Below are 23,756 nucleotides of genomic sequence, written 5' to 3' on the forward strand. Positions count from 1 at the left end.
AACTGAATGCTATCAATTTTCATTTTCTATTCCACTTTCAATATAATCAGTTGATCATTGGTTTAAATGTTACTATTGTTATGCTGTGTTTTTAGTAATAAATAAATAATTAACGATCTAAGTGGAAGACGTTTTAAGATCATTGGACTACGTATATGTCGACTTGAAACTACAATACCCAAAAGCACTGGCGGCAATTTGGCGGAAAAGGCGGAGTCGGAGCCAACATGAGGGAAAATAAGAACATGTCTGAGTCCCCTTCTCAAGCGGGAAAAGAAATACCGGCGAAGAAACAAAAACTGAGCAGTGACGAGAACAGCAACCCAGATTTATCAGGAGATGAGAATGTAAGCACTTTTTATGTTTCCCGCCTGCAGCTTTTTGTGCATCAACCTTTCCCTGCTAGCCCGTTAGCATCGTGCCAAAGTAGCAGAGCAGCTAAAGTGAATAGCCAGAAGCTCACACAGAATAAGACTTTCAAAACAGTCTCTCATTTCCGTCAGTAAATACAATGTATTCTAGTGTTTCCATTGTAAATGATGTGCAAGACTACATGAGCATCTTAAATATTGAAGATAAAATGGATATAAAGGTTTAGCCTCTATGTTCAATGGAGGTCCTTTATTTAACACACAGCATCTTCACTCATTTACATAATAATAGAAGTTTTAACATCACATCGACCAAATACCGAAGGAGTCCTCTTCAACAATGTTATACACGCTTCAAGTGTGTGTACATTCTAGCACAGTGTTCAGTCAGGCAGCATCTCTTGAAACACACCCAACACGTCATTGGTTTTTGTGTCCAGGATGATGCAGTGAGCGTTGAAAGTGGGACAAATGCTGAGCGACCAGACACACCCACCAACACCGCCAACGCTCCCGGCAGGAAAAGCTGGGGCAAGGGGAAGTGGAAGTACAAAAAGTGCAGATACTCCTTCAAGTGTGTCAACAGTCTTCGAGTGAGTGAACCCTTAAGATACGTCATTGTTAATCCAGCTTTCTTACATAAAGTTATCCCCGGTGTTCTTATGTGTTCTTATGTTGTACGCCTGATATTTTCAAGGAGGACCATGGCCAGCCACTGTTTGGAGTCCAGTTTAACTGGCACAGTAAGGAAGGAGATCCACTGGTGTTTGCAACAGTCGGCAGTAACAGGGTAAATGACTATGAGCAGTATTAAAACATGCTCCTGTTTGTGTATACGTTAGCGTTGTTTTTGTTTTCATGAAAATGACACAACAACAATTATCCAGTTGCATGGGCTATGCTTGAATTGACAATGATATACTTGTACTTAACGTAATCACTCAATGACAGATTTCCACTGGAAGTCAATATCGTGAAAAGGGTAATTGATGAATCATAATTTCTGTGTTTTACATCCTGCATTGGCTGGTTATTCAGGAGCGAGAGCCAAAGTGCTGCCAAATTTCAGCCAATGTAATAGTGATTTTTAAATCGTTTGCAATTGGTTGCTGAATGTTCTTAAAGGAATATATCGCTATTATAACTCAAATAATTGATCTGAATTCCATGGCATCTGGAAATAGAAATTTTTCTTTGTATAAGAACACTTATTCTGTTACAACCGCTATTAGAAAACATATGCAAATGTATCTTGAGGTTATAAACGTATTTATATATCTAAATCTAATTCTGTGTTTTTTCTCACAAGGTAACTCTGTACGAGTGTCACTCTCAGGGAGAAGTCCGCCTGCTGCAGTCTTACGTGGACGCTGATGTATCCTCTAAATAAGTTCTCCTACATTTGCATTTGATGTTATTATAGAAGTTGTGAGTACAGTGGTCCCTCATTTATCGCAGGGATACGATCTAGAAATAACCCACAATAGACCCAATCCGTGAAGTAATCAGCTTTATTTTTTACAATTATTATACATGTTTTAAGGCCGTAAAACCCCTAACAACACACTTCTCATAGATTCTTCTTTTTTTTACCTTAAAATGTATGTAGCACAGACAGCACTGTACATAGAAAAAGAAACATACAGTACATTTTAAATATGATTTGACATTTAAAGTATATTTTCTTGACTAAAACTTTGCATCAAGGCTGATGAAAACTTTTACACGTGTGCCTGGACTTATGACACCAACACCAGTCACCCTCTGCTGGCTGTTGCTGGTTCCAGAGGAATCATTCGGGTGATCAACCACATCACAATGCAGTGCATCAAGGTACCATTTCTGTAATAACCAAGGTATCGTGTGATTTGTTCTTCAACTTGATTTGTTCTTCTCCTTTAGCATTACGTGGGCCATGGAAATGCCATAAATGAGCTAAAGTTTCATCCCAGGGATCCAAATCTTCTCCTTTCTGTGAGCAAAGGTACTGATCCTTTTATAGAACCTTCTTATACAAGTGCAATACAAAAACAAACAACATGGACTCCTATAGTAAATATAATAATGCAGTAATCAGAAGTTAATTGTTAAAATAGTTTCAATATTTATGTTGTTCTTTCATTTATTTTGTTTTATAAATCAACAAGCTAATCTGTGTTCACATGACAACGACAGAATAGAAGGAAGTCGATGCTTCCTGTAACATTTACAAGAAAATCATTTATGGCCGAGATCAAAATCTTAAACTTTCTCTTGAATTTCTGAAAGAAATATTTACACTCGAAAGCAGAAGCGACAGTTTAGAGCTGATAAGGATGTACTCTAGCTAAGCAAATATTTACGTGTTAAGATGGTTCAACAACAGTAATTGTGGATGTGATACAGCAGAGGTTTTCCATCACTTTCTGCTACTGACCATGTTATTTTAATTTTTTTTAATTTTATTTTAATATCTTCAGATCATGCCCTTCGTCTGTGGAACATTCAGACAGACACCCTAGTGGCTATATTTGGAGGAGTGGAAGGTCATCGTGATGAAGTCCTCAGTGCTGTAAGCTCAGACTTGATTTATCTGTGCCATTATCCTGTCTCTTCCTCAAAAACTCCTTTTTTTTTTAAATCCTTCTGCAGGACTTTGATCTCCTTGGAGAAAAGATCATGTCATGTGGGATGGACCACTCTCTAAAACTTTGGCGAATCAACTCTGAAAGGATGCAGAAAGCCATCCGTGGGTCTTATGAATACAATCCATCCAAGACCAACAGGTAGTTGATAATCATGATGTAAATGTCCCGATAATGAATTGATGTTTTTGTGATGTGTAACACAAAAGTTTTTAAAGGATACTGTGAGAACTTATAGGAACTTCAATATGTATGTATGTGTGTGAGGCGAGGTTTGAGTGGGTGGACATGCATGCCAGCTGATTTTAGAACAGTAGGAGAAGCCGACGTCCCACAGCTTCCGCTGACTCAGCACTATTCTTGTATCATCTGTGTTACAGGCCTTTTGTCTCTGAGAAAATTCACTTCCCAGACTTCTCCACACGAGACATCCACAGGAACTACGTGGACTGTGTGAGGTGGCTCGGAGACCTCATTCTGTCAAAGGTAATATTTGACAAATGACAAATATTCAAACCTCAAATTACTTCACTCTTTTTTTTCTAGTCTTGTGAAAACGCCATCGTGTGTTGGAAACCCGGGAAAATGGAGGACGACATTGATCGCATCAAACCAAATGAATCCAACGTGACCATCCTGGGACGCTTTGATTACACCCAGTGTGACATTTGGTACATGCGCTTCTCCATGGACTTCTGGCAGAAGGTGATTAAACCTTTTATAATAACTCTGGTATAGTACAATTGAACGACTGTCGGTTATCATTTCAATAATGATCTTGTTCACAGATGCTGGCTCTTGGAAACCAGGTGGGGAAACTTTATGTTTGGGACCTGGAGGTGGAGGATCCACACAAAGCGAAGTGAGTGGGTGACTTGAGGTTGACACACACTAGTGTTTAGATTAACAAGAGCTGTCAGGAGAGACGCGTCATTCTTCAAAACTTTTCTATGAACAAAATGTTTGGAATAATAGGAGAAAAACAAGTTACATTGTTCATTAGTTTCATGGAGTGTTGTCGCCTGTGGCTGATGAATATGGCCAAAATAAAATGGGATGACCGGCAATAAAACAAACTAACTGCCTAGTTGTTGTTTTGCTGCTGTTGTGGCAGAGAAAAATGAATGCTACTTGTATTTATTCAGGGCATTCACAGAGGACACCGTCTGTCACTTCCATTTTAGTTCTTCGCAGTAGCAAAGACAATGCAGTCCCTCTTATTTTATCATTTGGGGAAATTGCCCCAGCAACGAGTACGTGATTGAACTTCAATGTGAAGAAATGCAAGGAAAGTTTCGGGGCTGGAGGAGGGAGTGAGGGGGGGGAATGTCCTCAGCTATTTTATTTTGCGCTTTGCTTGTACTTTGTTCTTCTGTCAGCTGCTGTTATGTGACTGGAACCATAAGTTCCTGAAAAATGTCCCCAAAGGATAAATAACGTTCTATAAACTGTATCTATAAAAGTTTATATCTTCAAAGTAAATGTAGGGCAAAAGAAACCCACAGCGCTTAGAGACTAGTTTTTAATGTTGTCTATTAATACCTTCAAATAAACGTAATGCTACTCTTGACCGAAAGGCGTTTTACAAATAAAGATGACTAATTCAAGTGTTTGGTGTCGCCCCTCAGATGCACCACTCTGACGCTTCCCAAATGCACATCAGCCATCCGTCAGACCAGCTTCAGTCGGGACAGCAGCATCCTGATCGCCGTGTGTGATGACGCCTCCATCTGGCGCTGGGATCGACAGCGATGAAGCTCTGACTAGTTCACGTGTTTCAAAGTCACATTTGAGTTAGTAGAAGGGGTAAAAAAAAAAAAGGTTGTGGAACATTCTCTGTTTGTCAGAAGGATTTTTAACTATAGACCTGATCTTGGATATTTGAGACATTTAGACAACATGTTTTTTTGAACAATGTTTTGGTCCAGGAAGATTGATGTAAGCAATATAGTGATACTTCTGTCCACTCAGAGTGCCTTCTAGTTACTATGCAGTTGCATTCTACTGTTAACCTTTGACTTTGAAATACATTCTCTGGCACACATGCACCCCAAAGCTTAAAAACAATTCCAATATCAAGTTATATTTCAGGTATATGGAACATTCTGACCACCTGTAAATACATCTGTGTCCTGCCACATCATTCATTATAGTGACTAACATTTTTTTTATGGGTCAAGTAGATGTTATTACGGTGAAGATTGATACTGACTTGATGTCCTGAAACATTTTTTTGTAGATTTCTTTATGAGTATTTGTTTCACATATTAAAGATAAGAAGACCTGCTTTTTAAAACGACCAGTCATCTGCCGATGGGGAGGTCAAACACTCTTATGAAGCTGTTGTATATGACTTTGTGGACTGGAATAAAAAGTTATTTTTGTACACCATTGAAAGTGGGTTAGTACCTCCTTTTATCATGGACATAAGTCACGTGACTGATTTCAACTTCTCATCGCAACAGAGAGAGAGCGCGCGCGCTTATCACCTGAGGGAGCAGTTCGCAGGTCCATCGCGGACTTTTGCCCTTTTAGAACTTGACTGCCGTCGATAAAGCAACGGATCGTCGCACCGCGAAATGTTTTCGCCGAACTCGCAAAGAAGTCAAAATGTCTCCAAGTCTTCAGCTCCCGCGGGGGAGCAGATCTGCATGGTGGAGTGTGACTGCGCCCCGGACCTCGAGGTCCCCCACACGGAGCCTCCGGGAGGCCGAGGACCCGCCGCCCTGGTACGTGAACCGGGTTATAGATATTGTTTGAAAAAAAAACAACAAAAAAACGCCGTTTCACGTCTAAATATCGATTTTTCTGTTTAAAAGTTGATTTAAATGAAGTAAACCACCTGTGGAATTAATGATATAGTGGACATTAAACTGTTCATTCATCCTCCATGATTTACTTTGAACCCCGATATAAAAGTGTAATGCATTTACAAACTGTGTTCTGTTAAAATAATGTATTACACTTATTTTTTTTAAACTATTACATTATTTTATGTCACTGTCGTTGCATGGCCGCTGGTTAGCAATGCTAAAATAGACGCTTAAGCAATATAGCTAATATACAATAATGACTGGTGAATAAATACATTTATTTAAATAACTAAAGCTGAAATAAGGTATTAATTAAAAGTCTGTCATATACTCGGGGAAAACCCCCCGAAAAACAGCTTTTTTTAAACTAATAAAGTATATTTTTTATTGCTAGATAGTAAGCATTAGCAAAGCAACAACAAAATAATAATGTGTGGGATTACAATACTTTCCTTAGCCAGAGTACAGACCAACGAGCTCTATGATGCATGGAAGTAGTGACTTAGTTTCTCTGCTTACTTCATCTGTAAATTGAATTTCAACCTACTTAATAAAAATAAAAAAATGTTTTGGATGTATATGTCCTTATAGGGTTGCCATAGCTATAGGGACAACTCACCACAAGTTGAAATGTAGTACAGTATTGTTTAAACACACACAGATCTTTATAATACACGTTAATATTCTTCGCTGATGCTGAAGACTTCCATTGTCCTCATACTTTAAACAGATAATGAAATTAAAGTTATATTTGGGTAGGGGAAAATAGTATTAAAGTACATAAATAAAAAGGAATATCAATGATGAGAGGTGAAAACTTAATCATGGGAAAATATCATGTATTTAATGATCTGTTGCATTGTTACTTGACAATATGTCATCAAGATGTGTCTTGTTTTTCTTCCACGAACCTTGAAACCATAGAAACATTTTCTCATTGTGTTTGACTATCGGCTGCAAAACTGTTAAATGGTGATTGATGTTGGGAAGTTTAATTGTTGGATTCCACCTAACATTTCCTCACTAACTGTATACTTTGTTATTGAGCATGTCATAGACTCTTGTCTAACTGTGTCAGTGGATCCAAGGTTATCTGAATTACCCCAATTCAAATAACAAAAGTCCATTTCACAGAACGCTTATGCCGCCTCTGTTGAAATCTGCTCTTTGAACGTCACTCGTGCTGTGTCTCAAATCGCATACTTGCGCCATGCACACTAAATTGGCGTACTTAAACGCCCACAAAACTGAGTATGGTTCGATGGACACTAACCACCCTAAACGGCTGCAATCTTAGTGACGTTGTAAAAAGAAGTTATGTCATATATAGATGCATATATTCATATACTTACAGGAGCATTTTCAGCAGCAGTAGAAGGATGTTGTCTTCAGTGCTAATACCAGCTTAAATATCTCGCAAATATTTAGATTCTCATATTTTTCCTTTATTTCTTTTTTCAAACTTGCAAAACGTGCTGCCAGCAGGTGTCGGCGATAGCGCTGAAAAACCTGGTTGCAACCATCATTAAATAGAAGTAGAAGAAGAAGCTGTCGCGTCATTTCCGGTTAGTGCGTAGCAGCAGTGTTTGATTTGAGACGTATTATCTGTTGAGAATTTGCGTACTAGTTAGTATGTACACTATCCTGATGCATACTAACTTCTAGTATACTAAGAGAAGTATGCGATTTGAGACACAGCACCGGTTTTATCATGTTCACAGCCAGTTGTGTTGTTCTCTGGAGTGTCTGGTCAGCAACTGCTGTTGTGCCAGCAGCCCCAGTGGCCTAATGGATAAGGCACTGGCCTCCTAAGCCAGGGATTGTGGGTTCGAGTCCCATCTGGGGTGTTCTGCAGCAGAGTGGCGCAGCGGAAGCGTGCTGGGCCCATAACCCAGAGGTCGATGGATCGAAACCATGCTCTGCTAGTACTCTTTTGGTCACTGTTTGTTTACAATCAGTCAAATAAAATAGTCAATAGCACATCACCAAGGCCAAAAAGAGCAGAAAATATATTGTTTAAAATTATGGGAAAATGTCCCAAATTCACACTGAAACCACAGAAATACCTACAACACATTACTAAACAAAATATATATCAAATATATATATGTCTGCAGAAAAAAAGAGCTAAAAAAAACTCAAAGTAAAGAACACACACATCACCATTTAACCACTATTTTAACACTGTTAAAATAGAGACAAAATACTAGCAAATCAGTTAAAAATTGTTTAAATCTGCAAACAGATGGAGCCGAGGCTCTCATTGAACAGTTAGTTTAGCAAAAAAACAAATTTAGTCAAGTTAATGGATGGATGAGATAAGATGTTAAATTAAAATTTAGAGAGAATAAATATAAACGCTACTTTGAAGAAGAAAACAACACAGAGAGTTGTTTTAACGACTGAAGTTGTCATGAATCATGTGAGTACGAAACCAATGTGCAGCAGAATCTTACTAACTCTAAAAAAGCACAGAAACTGTCATCGCCTCTTCTACTTCTACTCCCAGCTCCCTGACCTTAAGCAGAGTCACATTTGCAGGCTTATGTGAAGAGGTGGTCATGTGATGAGTTGGTCTGGCCAAGGAGAGAAGATGTATAATGGAGTGGAGGATTTATTTCTTTAAAAAAAATCTAGAGCAAAAGAAAGAAAAAACCAAACACATGATTATCGTGAAATATTTTCCAGACATTCCTTCAAAAAAGGGGGTTTGAACATATATTTATACTTCTGTGATCAACACATTTCCTACAAGAGGTGAAGACTGTTTAACTTAATCATGAGAAAGTATCATGTCTTTAATGATCTGTTGCTGTGTTACCTGACAACATGTCATAGAGAGTTGACTTTGTTTTTCTTCCATAAACCTTGCAAAGAAACATTTTCTCATCGTGTTTCAGGATCAGCTGCACAACTGTTAATAGATGATTGATGTTGGGAAGTTTAATATGGAAGTATTTTCAGATAAAGAACAGAAAATATAATTGTTAATTTATTCTTTAAATAAAGTTAAATTCAGCACTGTTACAATGTCAGAACAGCTGTTTTGTGTTGATATGACAAGATGATAATGAGGAGAAACAATCCGTCTTTGGTATGTTGTCATGATTTACTTTATTTTTTATCTTTAATAAAGTGGTTTTGTTTCTTCAGGGGATTGGAGCTGATGTTGAAGAAAAGGGACTTGTTAACTTGGCCTATGAATATGGAAGCCGAAGTGACCTCTCAGTGACCTCTAAAGCAACCTTCCGAGTCCAGGGCCTGAACTCGGAGCAGCAGACCATGGAGAGGGTTTCCCAGCTGAATGGGGTACTTGGGGTCAGCGTGTCTCTGCAGGACAGGCTAGTCATCGTGGACTACGAGAGCGCCACCATCACAAGCAAACTCATCGCCTTGGAGCTGCAGAGTTTAGGCGGAGCAGTCGAGTCCGAGGTGCGGATCCAGTTGGACGGGATGCGCTGTCAGTCGTGTGTGCAGACGATCCTGGAGCAACTCGGGCCCCTGCTGGGGGTCTCCAAAATCCAGGTGTCGCTAGAAGAGGCTGCGGCTACGATCGTGTACCAGCCGAGCCTCGTGACCCCGCTGGAGCTGAGGGACAAGATCACGGACATGGGATTCGTCGCCACTTTGATGTCGCCTCCGTCGGCTGATGATGTTCCCGAGGAAGCACAGACCGTGATCATCTGGATCGTTGGGATGACCTGCAACTCCTGCGTGCAGTCCATCGAGGGCCGGGTGTCAGAGATGGCCGGAGTGCAGTCCGTGGTGGTGTCACTGAAGGAGGGAAAGGGAACCGTCACCTTTGACCCCAGTGTGACGGAAGCAGAGAAGCTTAGAGCCGCCGTCGAAGACATGGGCTTCGAAGCATCACTGGAAAGTAAGTTCTTTTCACTAAACCTTTTAGTGCACGTTGAACCCTTTTATTGCACTTGCACTTTGAAAAACAAAAAAAGGAGATCAGGTGATAAGATTGTTGCAGGATGTTGCGAAACCTTTTTGAATCACTTTAATCACCTCATGAAAATGTATTTTAAAACTGAGTATTCATCGATTTGTTATGCTCCGCACAGTCTTTATCACGTGTGTATTGGTCGTCTAAGCAAAGACTGATTCTACCATTACAATGTTTTTAATACAAAAAAAATACTATTAGATTCAAAACAATATCCAAGTTAAATAATAATCAAGTTTACTGTGTTGAAACTAAATTACTTACACCAACAATTAAGCATAAAAGCATCATTTATTGATTTAATGAGATTATTTAATAATTTGTATTGTAACTTGTAACATGTAAAATGGTGGGAATAATACTTAATTTCCCAGAATGCTTTGCTTTACCCGAGTATTCAAATTGGCAGCATTGGAATCATAATAAATCTAAAAGGACATCTGAAAAATATTTTTAGTATTTAAGGAAGACCATAAATTAAAAATGACAATTTCCTCCTGTTATCGTTCTATAAAGAAATTCCACTAAACTTTAGGGATTTTATTTCCACTTCCTGTTTTATCCTGTGTGCTGGAGAAGAAGTTTATTAAAATTTGAAAGTGATTTGAAGTTAGTTTAGTGTTTCTTTACACAGCTTAATACACTTTATTTTGTTTTCTTTGTTTTGTAAGAAAAGTTTAATTATATTATATTATAAGATTTGTATTGTATTTTAAAGGAACTTATTAGTACTTGACAATACTCTACTCCAGAAAGTAGCAGAGGTAACGTAGTGTTAGCATAGTGGTCAAGAACACATTGAGTTTTTTTGTTTTTTTGCCATTAATCTATGCCATTCTTGAGTCATGAAAGTTAAGTTTATTTATTTATTTATTTAGATGCTTTTTCTAAAGTCATGAGCTCCTTATGGGAAATATGAAGAGTTAGTTAGTTTGTTTCATATGTTTTAATAGGATTTTGATACATTTATATATTGGTGATACTGAACTGATCAGCAGATCGGTTCAATAGACATTTTTCTGAAGCGACTTTATCATGTTCACAGCCAGTTGTGTTGTTCTCTGGAGTGTCTGGTCAGCAACTGCTGTTGTGCCAGCAGCCCCAGTGGCCTAATGGATAAGGCACTGGCCTCCTAAGCCAGGGATTGTGGGTTCGAGTCCCATCTGGGGTGTTCTGCAGCAGAGTGGCGCAGCGGAAGCGTGCTGGGCCCATAACCCAGAGGTCGATGGATCGAAACCATCCTCTGCTAGTACTCTTTTGGTCACTGTTTGTTTACAATCAGTCAAATACATGTGCATCCTGCAGGCCATTTTTGGCTGTGGAATTTTGTTCTTTGGCCCTCCAAGTCCGATGGTTAAAGAATAAAGACCATTTAACAAAAGAATATTTAAAATATCATTTATAGACTCCATATTTGAAAACTACTTAACCCTTGTCAATATAAGTAAAACGATTTTAACCCCTGTTCTCAGGGTCAAGGTGACCCGGAGGCCCGAGAACAATCTCCTCTACTGTATATGTATCAATGGAAGCCAGGGAGGTTGTTCACCTTGATTTTTTGGGCCTTCAACTTGACCCTGAGAACAAGGGTTGAAATTTGTTTTACTGATATTGACTTAACTCAAAAATGTCGTAACATGACCAAAATGTGCATCTAGATAAGTGTATGTAAGTGTGCTTGTCTCTAAACCTAACCAACCTTATTCAAAACGCACTGCAGTGCGACTCACATATTCTTTACATCGGTTACCATGGAAACCGAATGTGCGCGCTCTCCAGCGTGACATTAAGAGCTCTTGTGTCGACCTTCCTGTGCAACTCAATGACGGGAGCAGCCTGCCAAGATGTGGGATTGCATCCGTCAGATTATCAGAACGTTTCTTTCTTGTCTCAGATTTCCGCTTCAGTTGAAGAGGTTCTGAGGTTCAAGACCACATGTTTGTCCTTGATTTTCCTTTCGTGAAATTGTGAAAGAATTCAAACAACTTTAATGAGACTCAGTTTTAACAGCTGCTTCGGAGTTGATGGAAATCTTTGTTTTTTTACAAGAAAATGTTGACATTTTCAAATTAAAACACACGTTCTGTTTTATTTTACGATTACGTGGTCGTCGTCTTCCATTGAAACAAATATGTTTTCACCGTTTTTAGAATTTTCAACTGTGTCCCTGGATAATGAGGATTCTCTACCAACCACCTCCGGATCTTCTGGTCCTCCTGCCTCGGAACAGTCCTGTCAATCGTCCGTCAGTAACGGGGCGTCCCACGGTCTGCTTAAATCTCCGAGCCATGCAAAGAAGTGCTTTATTTACGTGACAGGAATGACATGTGCATCATGTGTAGCAAACATCGAGAGGAGCCTGTTGAAACAAAAGGGTAAGTTGGGTCTGTTTGATTGAAACGTTTGGACATGTATCGTGACCGTGTGTGTATGAAAGAATATAATAAATCAGAGGATATAAGCAGCACTATACAAACATTGAAAATACACAGTATAATACATTTAAAATATTAGAATAAACCAGTTGAAGAGTTAGGATTTGAGCTGTGATTTGAAAATGTCCAAAGAGTCCAACTGTTGCAAGTGAAAGTGTTCCAGACTTTAATATTGTTAATATTAAGATTAATTTACACTTTTAATGTTGAAACTTTAGATTTTTCTTTTTGTTATTAAATGTTTTTCTTAATAATCTAATATATTTTTCTTTATTTCATATTGATATGTTTATTGAAATGTTGAATCTATTTTTTTATTTACCTCTTTCTACCCTTATAATTCGAATTTTTTATAAATTCAATTTTTTTTTATTCATAGCCTCTTAAATTGTATTATAGGCTACAGCCAATCAGAAATATGTTTAATTATGTATCTATTTTGAATTATCGAAATTTATAATATGAAATTCTGTGTAGAAATGAATACATTTATTAAATAATTAAAAATACACCTTTCAATATAGATATTATTGTATTATAAACCATATTAAAAGTTTGCATAGATACATTCAAAGTTTCAACAAGTGTGAATTTAATGTGTAAAAAAAATTCTCATTTTGAAAATATAAAGAAAGTTGTATTATATAAAATACAAGACAAGTCAAATTCAAGCTTACAATATAAAAATTATTACAATTGAAATGTTAAATTCCACCATTCAATAGTGTGATGCAACATTAACTTTCATACACGTCGTAATACTCGTTGTTTGACAGGAATCATCACAGTTTTGGTTTCACTGATGGCTGGAAAAGCCGAAGTGAAATACGACCCGGACATCTTAAATTCTCTGGCCGTGACTCAGCTCATAGAAGATTTGGGTTTTGGTGCCAAACTCTTCGAGGACAACGCATATGGGAAACTGGATCTCACTGTGATTATCTGCTTCTATAAACTCGAAGGAAGTGGTCGATAAATCTAACTCGGAACCATCTGCAGGTGAAAGGAATGACATGTGCATCATGTGTCCACAACATCCAGTCCAAACTCAGCAAAACCAAAGGAGTGTTGAAAGTCTCTGTTGCCCTGGCAACCGAGAAAGCTCACGTTCAGTATGACCCAGATGTCCTTGGTGCTCGAGATATCATCAAAATGGTTCAGGTAAGACGCGCCGTGACAAAAAACGTCCACCATCACCTGACGTTTCTGGTCGTAGAGCCTCGGGTTTGAGGCGGAACTGGCGCAGGCCGGCTTCAAAAACAACCTGGACCACTCAGAGGAAATTAAACAGCAAGTATCTCGTCTGTGTCCTTCAAACATGTCAATCATTTCCAGACTGAGTCCCGCCAAAGTCAATGAAGAATATTACATTGGTGTGTTCTCGTTCTAGATGGAGGAACTCTTTTCTCCTCAGCCTGGTCTTTGGAGTCCCAGTGATGGGTCTGATGGTCTACATGATGGTGATGGACGGTCAACACCAGCAGCACGGAGGATCCATGCCACCTGAGCAGAACGTTCTGCCTGGACTCTCCATTCTGAATCTCGCCTTCTTCTTCCTCTGCACCCCAGTTCAGGTAGTGAAAGCGGAAGAAGATCGATAAATAAAATGTTTCCGTCAATAAACACTCTCTGCTGTCAAGCCTCGGACAGTTAATGTGTCTCAGGAGTTCCCCTTGAGCAGACGTATTGATTCGAAACAGTCTGTTTTTGTTGTCGTCAGATCTTCGGCGGCCGTTACTTCTACATCCAGGCCTATCGCTCGTTGAAACACGGCATCGCTAACATGGACGTGCTGATCGTGCTGGCCACGTCCATCGCCTACCTCTACTCCTGCGTGGTGCTGATCGTGGCCATGGCGGAGAAAGCAGAGCAGAGCCCGGTCACCTTCTTCGACACGCCCCCCATGCTCTTCGTTTTCATCGCGCTGGGCCGATGGCTCGAGCACGTAGCAAAGGTAGCGTGAAGTATATGAAATCATTTGTGTTTGAATTGTGTTAAAATCAGAGCGATTTCTGGAGGTGCTCCAATGAAGATGTACAACATCTCAAAGATGATGTTGAGGTTCATGGCAAATGCAACATATTTAAATCTCAATTGGTTATTTTTAATTCCATTAACAAATTAAATATTTCTTTGAAAAAAAGTAATAAGCACATTTAGAATAATGCTTAGAACAACACGTTGAAAATGCTGAATTGAGAACGACCCAAATTGCATCTTCAATGCCAAACGCAATAACAAACCTTTTAGTGGTTTCTCTATTTCTAGGAGTACATTCTTACTTCTTACGGGTTATTCATGATACCCCTGATATTTAACCTGTGATATTTAACTTTTTAAACATAGTAAAGATTGAATGTGAACAAAAAACATTGTTTCAATTTTAGATTTTACCTTTTAAAGCAGCAATATGCAAGTTTGAAAATATTGTTTATGGCTCCCCCTAGTTTAGAAGGAGTGTAACAAATCAAATCGTATGGAATGTTTGTGAAACTAATTGATCACATTAGTTGATTTGTGACATTATTAATTTACAGTATCGAGTAAAGGCGGCTAATTTCATATTATTTTTGTTCTTTTAGTTAAAAACAGAGTTAACAAAAAATAATAATTCATAATACAGATTAGTTTCTAAGTTATGCTAAAGTGAGTTATTTTGTCTCACCTTTGGTTATGTAAAGCGAAGTTTATGTCGCATATCTGACGTCCTGCAAAGTTATTTTTGAAGTAGTTAGTCTCACTCCCTCAGGAATGTTACTGAGAAGACCTATTCATAGAAAGAGGAGAACATCAACTGAGCAATAACAACACTGAGGCTGACAGTCAGATAATGAAGTGAGAAGATGTTCTGAGAAGAAGACAAACGATGACCTCAGCAGGCCCATGATAGTCTATTTTTTTATTGTATTTGTTTTTGCTATAACTTGTGAGACTCTGGACAGTTTAATTGTTAGCGCGAGGATTCACCGGTGATCCAAGTTAATGATCAACCAGCTGACACACAAACAGAACATCTATGTGGCCTTAAAAGTTTTTTTGGTTCATAATAAATCAAGTATCACATGATACTATATTGTATTGTTATTTATCATCATTATATGTAATACATTTGACATATTTTAGGATCATTTCATTGTGTTTTGTTGCCTGGCCTCTTGTAAATATACTTAAAAACTTTAACAGTGTTGTGTTTTTCATTTCTGTTTATTATTGCAGAATTTATTGACACTATATAATCTGACGTGGCACTAATCCTGCTCTCACTCTGGCTCACTCGGCACAATGTTCTTCTAAGATTGAATCTTAAATGTTCCTTTTGTTTTTTGCTTCTCTGATGTGAAGAATAAAACCTCGGAAGCTTTGGCCAAACTGATGTCACTGCAAGCGACCGACGCCAGCGTTGTCACTCTGGGTCCAGATCACTCCATCATCAGGTGAGAAGTGAGAGAAATAGAAGAAGGTTTGCACTCAAACTGGTTGTTTTGACGCCAGAGAGGAGCAGGTGGTGGTGGAGCTGGTCCAGAGGGGCGACATAGTGAAGGTAACGCCGGGCGGGAAGTTCCCAGTAGACGGTAAAGTGATAGAAGGATCCTCCATGGCGGACGAGTCTCTCATCACTGGTGAGATCATATCACTGTCGCTGTTTAAATATGGTCTTGAAAGTGTGTGTGTGTGTCGCAGGAGAACCGATGCCGGTGAGTAAGAAGGTGGGCAGTCTGGTCATCGCCGGCTCCATCAACGCTCACGGGACTCTGCTGGTGGAGGCGACTCACGTGGGTGCAGACACGACTCTCTCACAGATCGTTAAACTGGTGGAAGAAGCTCAAACGTCCAAGGTGAGAGTGTTGGATCCGCAGCAAAACTTACTCTTGAGATAAAAGTTATTTCCTGTTCAGGTTGATACCAATTTGAAACTGTTAGAAAATGTTTTTCTTCCACTTGAATTATTATGGAAGATGATTAGGGCTATGGGTGGAAATCTCACATTTCTCTCTGAACCTGATCAAGGACATCTTTAAGGATTTTCTAGTGTGATCCAGGAATAGCAGAAGGAGTCCATTTGTTTATGACTTCCTGTTATTACGATATGCCTTCAGTTCTTGAAAAATCTAAAAAAAATTATTACATTAAAATGTGGTTAAATGACAATTTAGATCATTCTGAAAATTAAAGTAAGAATTCTTACTTTAAAGTTAAAATTCTGAGATTAAAGGATAATTTCAAAAGAGGGAATTATGAAATCAAAACGATAATTCATAGCGTATACTGAGAGTTTAAAGAGAGAATTATTTGCTTAAAGTGTAAATTCTGAGATTAAAGCGATACATTTTGAATGGGCAGTTTGAGATTAAACAGATAATTTAAAAATGGCATTTTTAATGGGATTTTTCAATTAAACTGATAACCTTTAATTGGGAATTCTGATATTAAATTGATAATTTTTAATTGGGTATTTTGAGATTAAACTGTTAATTTTTAATTGAGAATTCTGAGATTAAATTGATCATTTTAATTGTGTATTTTGGGATTAAATTGATAATTTTTAATTGGGAATTCTGAGATTAAACTGATAACTGTTGCTTTTAAATTGAGACTTCTAAGATAAAATTGAAAACTTTACAGTGTGAATTCTGATCATTTTAAGGAGGAATTTTAAGATTCAAGGGATAACTTTAAAGTGAGAAGTATGATAATGAAGTAAGAACTCCTAAATGGGAATTATATTAATCCTTTAAAGAGAGATTTCTGATGGTAAAGTGATCATTTAAGGTGACAATTCTTAGATTAAAGTGACAATTCTGAGATTGTTTTCCTCCAATGGCACTAATCCTGCCCTCTAAATAATGATGAAACAACATCATGAAGCATTTTCATAAGTATTTCTCGTTCTTTCCATTAACTTAATTTCCTCTCCTGAAGGCTCCAATCCAGCAGTTTGCAGACAGACTCAGTGGCTACTTTGTGCCCTTCATCGTCATCGTGTCCGTGCTGACGCTGGTGGCCTGGCTGACCATCGGCTACATCGATTTTGACATTGTGAAGAAGAACTTCCCTGTGAGTTCTGTCAAGATCAATTCCACCTGTATTCATTAATATTCATATCATTTTCCTCTTCGCAGAGTTATAATCCCAACATCTCCAAGACGGAAGTCATCGTACGCTTCGCCTTCCAGGCGTCCATCACTGTCCTGTCCATAGCCTGCCCTTGTTCTCTTGGGCTGGCGACCCCGACGGCGGTGATGGTGGGCACGGGCGTCGGCGCTCAGAGCGGCATCCTCATCAAGGGCGGCGAGCCTCTGGAGATGGCTCACAAGGCAATCTTGCTTCTGCTACGTTTGTGATTGCTACACGCTCGCGATGAGTCAGCGTTTTTAAATGTCACACTTATCAGTCGCTGTCGTCACGTGGACTTCAAGCATTTTCATCTTTAAGATTTGCATGACGAGTCATTCTCTTTCAGATCAAATCATTTTCATCCTCATCACGCTCTTCTTGGGCCGGCTGCCAAAAATACCAAAATGTTCCCGAATCCTTTGAGGAAGACAGTTTCGTTTAATCTATCGGACAAATGTCAGATCATTTTAATGACATGAAACGATTACTTTAAATGTAAATGATGAAGAACATTCTGAGTCACCAACATAATTTAAATTATTATTATGTATTGTGTAATTGATTAGTAAAGATAGTTCATACATTATTTAATATATATTTGTAACAATAATTAAATGTATGAATATTTTAATTTAAAAATGATTTTTGTATACATTTTCTTCCATTAAAAGAAAATGAATAATGTCAACACGTTTTTTTTGCTTTATCATCCCATTTATTTTAACAAAAAGAATAATTATTCATTCTTGAATAAGCAAAGCTGGAGTAGCTGAGTCATTTATTTGTTCATCAACATCAGTGAAATTTAATCTAAATGTTTATGTTGCTCTGTTTCCTCCCCAGATCAACGTAGTGATGTTTGACAAGACTGGCACCATAACAAACGGCGTCCCTCGGGTCACGCGTGTGCTGGTGTTGTGGGAAATAGCTCGGCTGCCTCTGAGGAAGATCCTGGCAGTGGTGGGCACAGCCGAGGCCAGCAGTGAACACCCGCTGGGCATGGCCGTCACCAAACACTGCAAAGAGGTGAACAAACGTGGAGATTTGCAGAACGAACCGGGCGTGACATCGTGACTCCCCTTGAAAAACAGGAGCTCGGCACGGAGCAGCTCGGCTACTGCCAGGACTTCCAGGCGGTTCCTGGCTGCGGGATCAGCTGCCGGGTTTCAAGCGTGGAACATCTGCTGCAGCCGTCCAGCGGAGAACGTTTCCTTCTGCCAGGAGCCACCACCGACGAGAGCAGCCTTGTCGCTAATGCAGACGTCCCAGATGAAGGTGCTCCAGCTCAAAGTCTGACAGGATTATAGAAATGTATAGTTTGCCCTAACATTATGACCATCCGCAAAAACTTTTTTTAATCTATGTATATATACATATATATAAAGTAGTGTCTGTGTGAGTCTGACTCAAGCTGCTCTTCAAAATATCTTGAAAATAATCATGTAGACTGACCTCTCAGGGGAGCTTTTAGGGGGGAGGGCAACTTAAACAGGTCAAGGGAAACGGGGGTTAACCCATGTGTTGTCTCTGGGTCAAGGTAAACAACTTCAGCCAATGCACATGTATTTATGGAGGCCAGGAAGGTCGTTCACCTGGACCCAGAGACAACCCAAAGCCATGTGCTTTCAGGCCTTCGGGTCACCTTGAACCTAAGATAACACATGGGTTATAGGGGGGCAGAAGAGCCCCATGAAAATTAAATTAATAATATACGTCTTATTTCAAATAAATTCATACCATATTAAATACATATTAAATATTAAGTGATTAAATTAATAATTTCAGCAATTTTAAGACCAACAATCCAACTGAACTTACCTCTGTCTTTACGTTTTTTGGGGGTTATATGTTTTTTAAATGTATTTTTTATACCCGGTTACGCCAGGTATTTCATCTACACTAATTTTGGTGTCTCATTCTTGCACGGCCAGTACTAATAAGTGATTTATAAAATAAATGCTTTTGACTTTCTCTGTATGCAAAATCTAATTGAAATTTAATTAATAAAAAGAAAAGTATTTTATATTGAACTTTTTGACCAAGTTCAAATGTTTTCATTGTATTTCCATGTGTGATTTTGTCTAAAATATAAACAGACCAGTTTATACATGTCAATGTTATTTAAAAACAAGTATAAATGATAGTTTTAGTACAAAGATCTTAATGCAATGCTTATTTTGAGATTTTATTTGTTGTACCCCGGATCTGACCCTAAACCACATGTTTTTGAAAATGTAAGTGACCTGATGAGATTTCTTGTGTGATCTATCTCATTATAATGTCCTCTTACATGAACTCATGAAGGTTTTTGTCTAAGAAGTCCAGGGATCTGTCCTGTCTAGAGATGGTGTGTCATGAAAGGTGTCTTTGATTTCTGTTAAAACACACTCTCTTGTTCTAGTTCTCCGTGACATCTCATCTTATGCTGTTCTGATCGGGAACAGAGAGTGGTTGAGGAGGAATGGCCACCATATTGGAGCGGACTTGGACGCTGCCATGACCAGCCATGAGACCAAAGGGCAGACGGCGATCTTGGTTGCTATTGATGGTAAAGTGATACAGTGATCCCTCGCTATATCCTGGTTCAACTTGTGCTGTTTTGCTGATTTTCTCTCTTTTTAAAATGTACTGCATTTTTAAAAATTGTGTCGCAAGCAGCACTGAGGAACAGCAAAGGTCCTTGTCTTGGTTCAAACAGTGTTATGTATGTTACATACAGTTACTAAAATACAGTATTTCAATTCTACATCTAAGGTTCTATGTCAAATAATTGTGATTTTTTTTGGCTGGGCGGCAAAGCATTAGCGGATCTGTTAAGGTCAGGTTACTGAGAGAGTTGGTGAAAGGGATGGGACCTCAAATGCAATGTTATGTTTTCCAGTATTTTAAATTTGTCATCCATTTAAGTGTAAAATGAAAAGGTCAATACTTTTCACACTTGTTTGATAGAGGGGGTTCAGAACATAACCCCAGCAATAGTGACCAATATTTGAAGAAAGGAAAATGCCAGTACAGAAGCGTGAAAGTGATCCTTCCTGTACATGTACGTGTCTGAATATTCCAGGTGTTCTGTGTGCAATGCTGGCAATAGCGGACACAGTGAAGGCAGAGGCGTCACTCGCTGTTCACACGCTCAATAACATGGGCATAGAGGTCATCATGATCACAGGAGATAACAGGCGGACAGCTAAATCTATAGCCGCACAGGTGAGTAGACACATGTGTGTCGTAAGAACAATGATCGTCAGATAAACGTCCTGTATTTCCCGTCAGGTCGGGATTAAGAAGGTGTTCGCGGAGGTGCTGCCGTCACACAAGGTGGCAAAAGTCCAGGAACTTCAGCAAAAAGGTCTACGGGTCGCCATGGTCGGCGACGGCGTGAACGACTCCCCCGCACTGGCCAGGTCGGACGTCGGCATCGCCATCGGCACGGGAACCGACGTCGCCATCGAAGCGGCAGATATCGTGCTCATCCGGGTGAGTACCGGCTTGACGATTGGTCGGATTTTCATCTCGTCCACGTGTGGCTCTGGTCGCTCCGCAGAACGACCTCCTGGATGTGGTGTCCAGCATCGAGCTGTCCATGAAGACCGTGCGGCGGATCAGGATCAACTTTGTCTTCGCTCTCGTCTATAATCTCGTAGGAATCCCCATCGCTGCAGGTGAGCTCACAGTGGTTGGTTCACGATCCTGCAGAGACTCCATCTGTCTGTGTGCAGGTGTCTTCATGCCTGCGGGGCTGGTGCTCCAGCCCTGGATGGGTTCTGCTGCGATGGCTGCTTCGTCCGTGTCAGTGGTTCTGTCCTCTCTCCTCCTGAGATTGTAAGCAAAGTCTATAAGATGAGACGCATAATTGAACAGATATGTTTACGGCTCCCCCCAGTGTTAGAACAGTGCAATGCAATGTCATGAAACCACATGATCTCTTTTTTCTGTTTTAACTTTGTTAGATATGAAAAATAATGTTAATGAAAAACTTGCTCCACCGTAAAGATTATTTATTTTTCTCCAAACCAATCCTTCATATTGAGAATTAGTAATGTGGTTTTAAATCAGATTTTTGAAGAGAACTAGCTGAAATACCTAGCATTCAAAAATAAAATAAATGGACATTAAAATACACATGAATGTCTGTTCTCCCCGTGTTGAGTGGGTTTACTCCAGGCTCTCTGGTTTCCTCCCACAGTCCAAAAACTTAGAGAGATTGATTGGAAACTTCGGGAAATTGTCCATAGAGTGTGTGTGTGAATGGTTGTATGTCTTTGCAACAGCCTCCTGTCCAGGGTGTCCCCCACCTCTTCAACATTTGAAAACATGTCATTAAGTCAGGTGTATTACACTTTGACATTAGTTTCCCTTTATTAGTTTAATTTAATTAAAATCAGAGCTATTTTGTGATTCGAAATCATCAATCTTTTGCGCTTTTTTAACCTCCTAAAAAGTATCTGAATTTCTGGAGATTTCCCTTATTTAGAATGCAACACATATGGTTAAATCAATATTGGACCGCCTTTTCTACCTCCTAAGAAGAATAGTTTTTATATATAACAAATATTTAAATAAAATATTTAACCAGGAAAATAAATAATTTAGATTCAAAACCTTAAAAAGTCCAACTCTTAATCTCCCTCGCAATTTTGTGGGGTTTGTGAGTCTATAAGACATTAAGATCGCACTTATATATACTTTATTTTCCACCTTCTGTTTTTTCAGATACAAGAAGACCCCTCGTGACCTGTATGAGAACCGGGCCAGGGGCCAAATGAGGAGCCTTCGCTCGTCTCAGATCAGCACACATCCCAGACTGGACAGTAGGAGGCGCAGTCTCCCCAACGTGACCTCGACCACCTTTATCAAGAACTCTGTCCCGGATCACAGCCGCCCCTCGCTCCTGGACATTTAGAGAAAAGGGAAAAAACAACTTTTTTATAGATTGTATTTTAAATATTTATATGTCATGAAGAAGCTGCTCTTGTTTTTAATATTTTTGGATACTTTTCTGATGATTCATAGTTCAGTTAAATACTGTGGGAATGTTTCTGTGAACGACCGAAGATGATGAACGACGCTAATGAATCACGCAGGAGGAAGTGTGGAGCGCACGTATGTATGACAATGAAAAAAAGAGAAGCATAGACCTGTCGAGTCAGTCACAGCGTTTGTTTAACTTGTCACTTTCAGCTGCTGGAGTTTGTCCAATCATTCAACTCTGACACAATAAAGCACGATTTATCACACGACATTCATTCAGTTGACTCAGTGGAAAAACGTTCTATAAACTTGTCCGTGTGATTATAGTCATAAAAAAAAACTGTTGTCGTGCCCTTTATGTATCTGTGGATGAGGATAAAGATCTATTTACTTTTTTAATCAAAATAAATCCTTCCAAAAAAGGCTTCATTAAAAGCTACTGACTAAGATCTTAAGATGGACTGTGATTGAGTGTTAAACATATATAATGTTTGCTTGAGGTTATAGTTTAGACTCCGCTGGTTTGTTTGTAGCTGCAGTAGAGCTAACGGTTTCTCCTGGAGCACCCTAAAGGTGTGAGTACGAATCCTATCAAGGAACCCGCATACGAAATGTGCTCCTTGGCAGAGGTATTTGATGCTTCAGTGCTTTTCTAGTTCAGTGAAATTGATTTGAACTTCACAGACATGGATTTCAACAAAAAGTTTTAAATACAATTTTGTGCTACAGTTGTAGGTTTATCTTGTGATTTTATATGGTTTTTAATATAATTCTTAAAGGGCAACTGATGTGTTGATTTAAGTGCCTGTTTGTAAAAAAAACTCTACTAAATATTACATTTGAAAATGTGCTTAAGCCCCGCCCACTGAAAATGCTTGGTTTCTTTGGAGATGAAATCTCGTTTCCCATAACCACGCCCAGTCTGCTGTGATTGGTCAAACATTGAGGTTTGTCAGTGAAGACGATTATTGCGTCATAATAGACGTCACTCTCGTAACCTCTCGTTCGCTAAGATTTCAGGAAACCGGAGTAAACTCCCGTTAATACAGAGAGAAGTCCACACATAAAGTTTTGCCTCAAGCTGGAATCAAACCCGCAACCTTCTTGCTTGTATTTTTTGTTGTTGTTGTATTACTTTTACATAAAGTGTATTCAAAGCGACACAAAAAGCACAGGTCAAATTGGAACAGTGACATCATATCAAGAGTTCAGAAGTTCAAACTATAAAGCGTCTTCATCTTCATCCAGTTCTATTCAACACACTGGCTTTAATTCTGAAACCCTTCAATGGCGACAGGCGTCGTCATCATCGGCTCATGTCTCTGTCCTCATCTCTCAGGGTTATCAGAACACGGACCGGCTTAATAAGGTGTCGGAAGAGATTTCACAGCACTGTCCTGTTGGCTCTAGACACCCGCGGGTGTCCTCTTGCTTACTCAGCTCTGCTCACCGAGCCAAGTTCCAGTTGGACTATC

The 23,756-nt window shown here is 39.1% G+C and overlaps 2 protein-coding genes and 2 non-coding genes across 4 annotated transcripts; all 4 read left to right on the forward strand.

The window, feature by feature from the left end:
• Window positions 1-205: 205 nt before the first annotated feature.
• On the forward strand, window positions 206-5,386 carry eed (embryonic ectoderm development). Its single transcript, XM_087791459.1, has 12 exons — window positions 206-347; window positions 812-964; window positions 1,069-1,161; window positions 1,681-1,746; window positions 2,079-2,204; window positions 2,274-2,355; window positions 2,831-2,922; window positions 3,003-3,136; window positions 3,376-3,481; window positions 3,542-3,700; window positions 3,784-3,857; window positions 4,624-5,386. Exons 1-12 carry the CDS (start codon window positions 228-230, stop codon window positions 4,748-4,750), a joined length of 1,332 nt encoding a protein of 443 aa, XP_087647585.1. The 5' UTR covers window positions 206-227; the 3' UTR covers window positions 4,751-5,386.
• On the forward strand, window positions 4,910-22,415 carry atp7b (ATPase copper transporting beta). The gene is given in 23 exon segments (XM_087792372.1): window positions 4,910-4,933; window positions 5,553-5,566; window positions 5,568-5,724; window positions 8,962-9,685; window positions 11,911-12,135; window positions 12,972-13,129; window positions 13,195-13,356; window positions 13,412-13,485; window positions 13,586-13,769; window positions 13,916-14,149; window positions 15,538-15,629; window positions 15,688-15,815; window positions 15,877-16,031; window positions 17,116-17,250; window positions 17,316-17,510; window positions 18,154-18,336; window positions 18,402-18,585; window positions 19,712-19,858; window positions 20,375-20,517; window positions 20,584-20,787; window positions 20,855-20,972; window positions 21,030-21,132; window positions 22,024-22,415. Coding segments are annotated over 23 exon segments (3,933 nt in total). The 3' UTR covers window positions 22,214-22,415.
• Window positions 7,583-7,655, forward strand: trnar-ccu (transfer RNA arginine (anticodon CCU)). The gene has a single exon. It is a non-coding gene; the product is annotated as a tRNA-Arg (tRNA).
• trnar-ccu (transfer RNA arginine (anticodon CCU)) lies at window positions 10,859-10,931 on the forward strand. Its single transcript has one exon. It is a non-coding gene; the product is annotated as a tRNA-Arg (tRNA).
• Window positions 22,416-23,756: the final 1,341 nt, after the last annotated feature.

This window comes from Callionymus lyra, chromosome 5, assembly GCF_982586985.1.
Source record: "Callionymus lyra chromosome 5, fCalLyr1.hap1.1, whole genome shotgun sequence".
Lineage (NCBI taxonomy): Eukaryota > Metazoa > Chordata > Actinopteri > Syngnathiformes > Callionymidae > Callionymus > Callionymus lyra.

Bases quoted from the DNA above. Each gene is read 5' to 3' on its own strand.
- eed (XM_087791459.1), top strand. From the start codon at position 228: ATGAGGGAAAATAAGAACATGTCTGAGTCCCCTTCTCAAGCGGGAAAA. The intron at 1,747-2,078 runs GTATCCTCTAAA...CTTTGCATCAAG, and splicing joins AGTCTTACGTGGACGCTGAT to GCTGATGAAAACTTTTACAC. The intron at 2,205-2,273 runs GTACCATTTCTG...CTTCTCCTTTAG, and splicing joins TCACAATGCAGTGCATCAAG to CATTACGTGGGCCATGGAAA.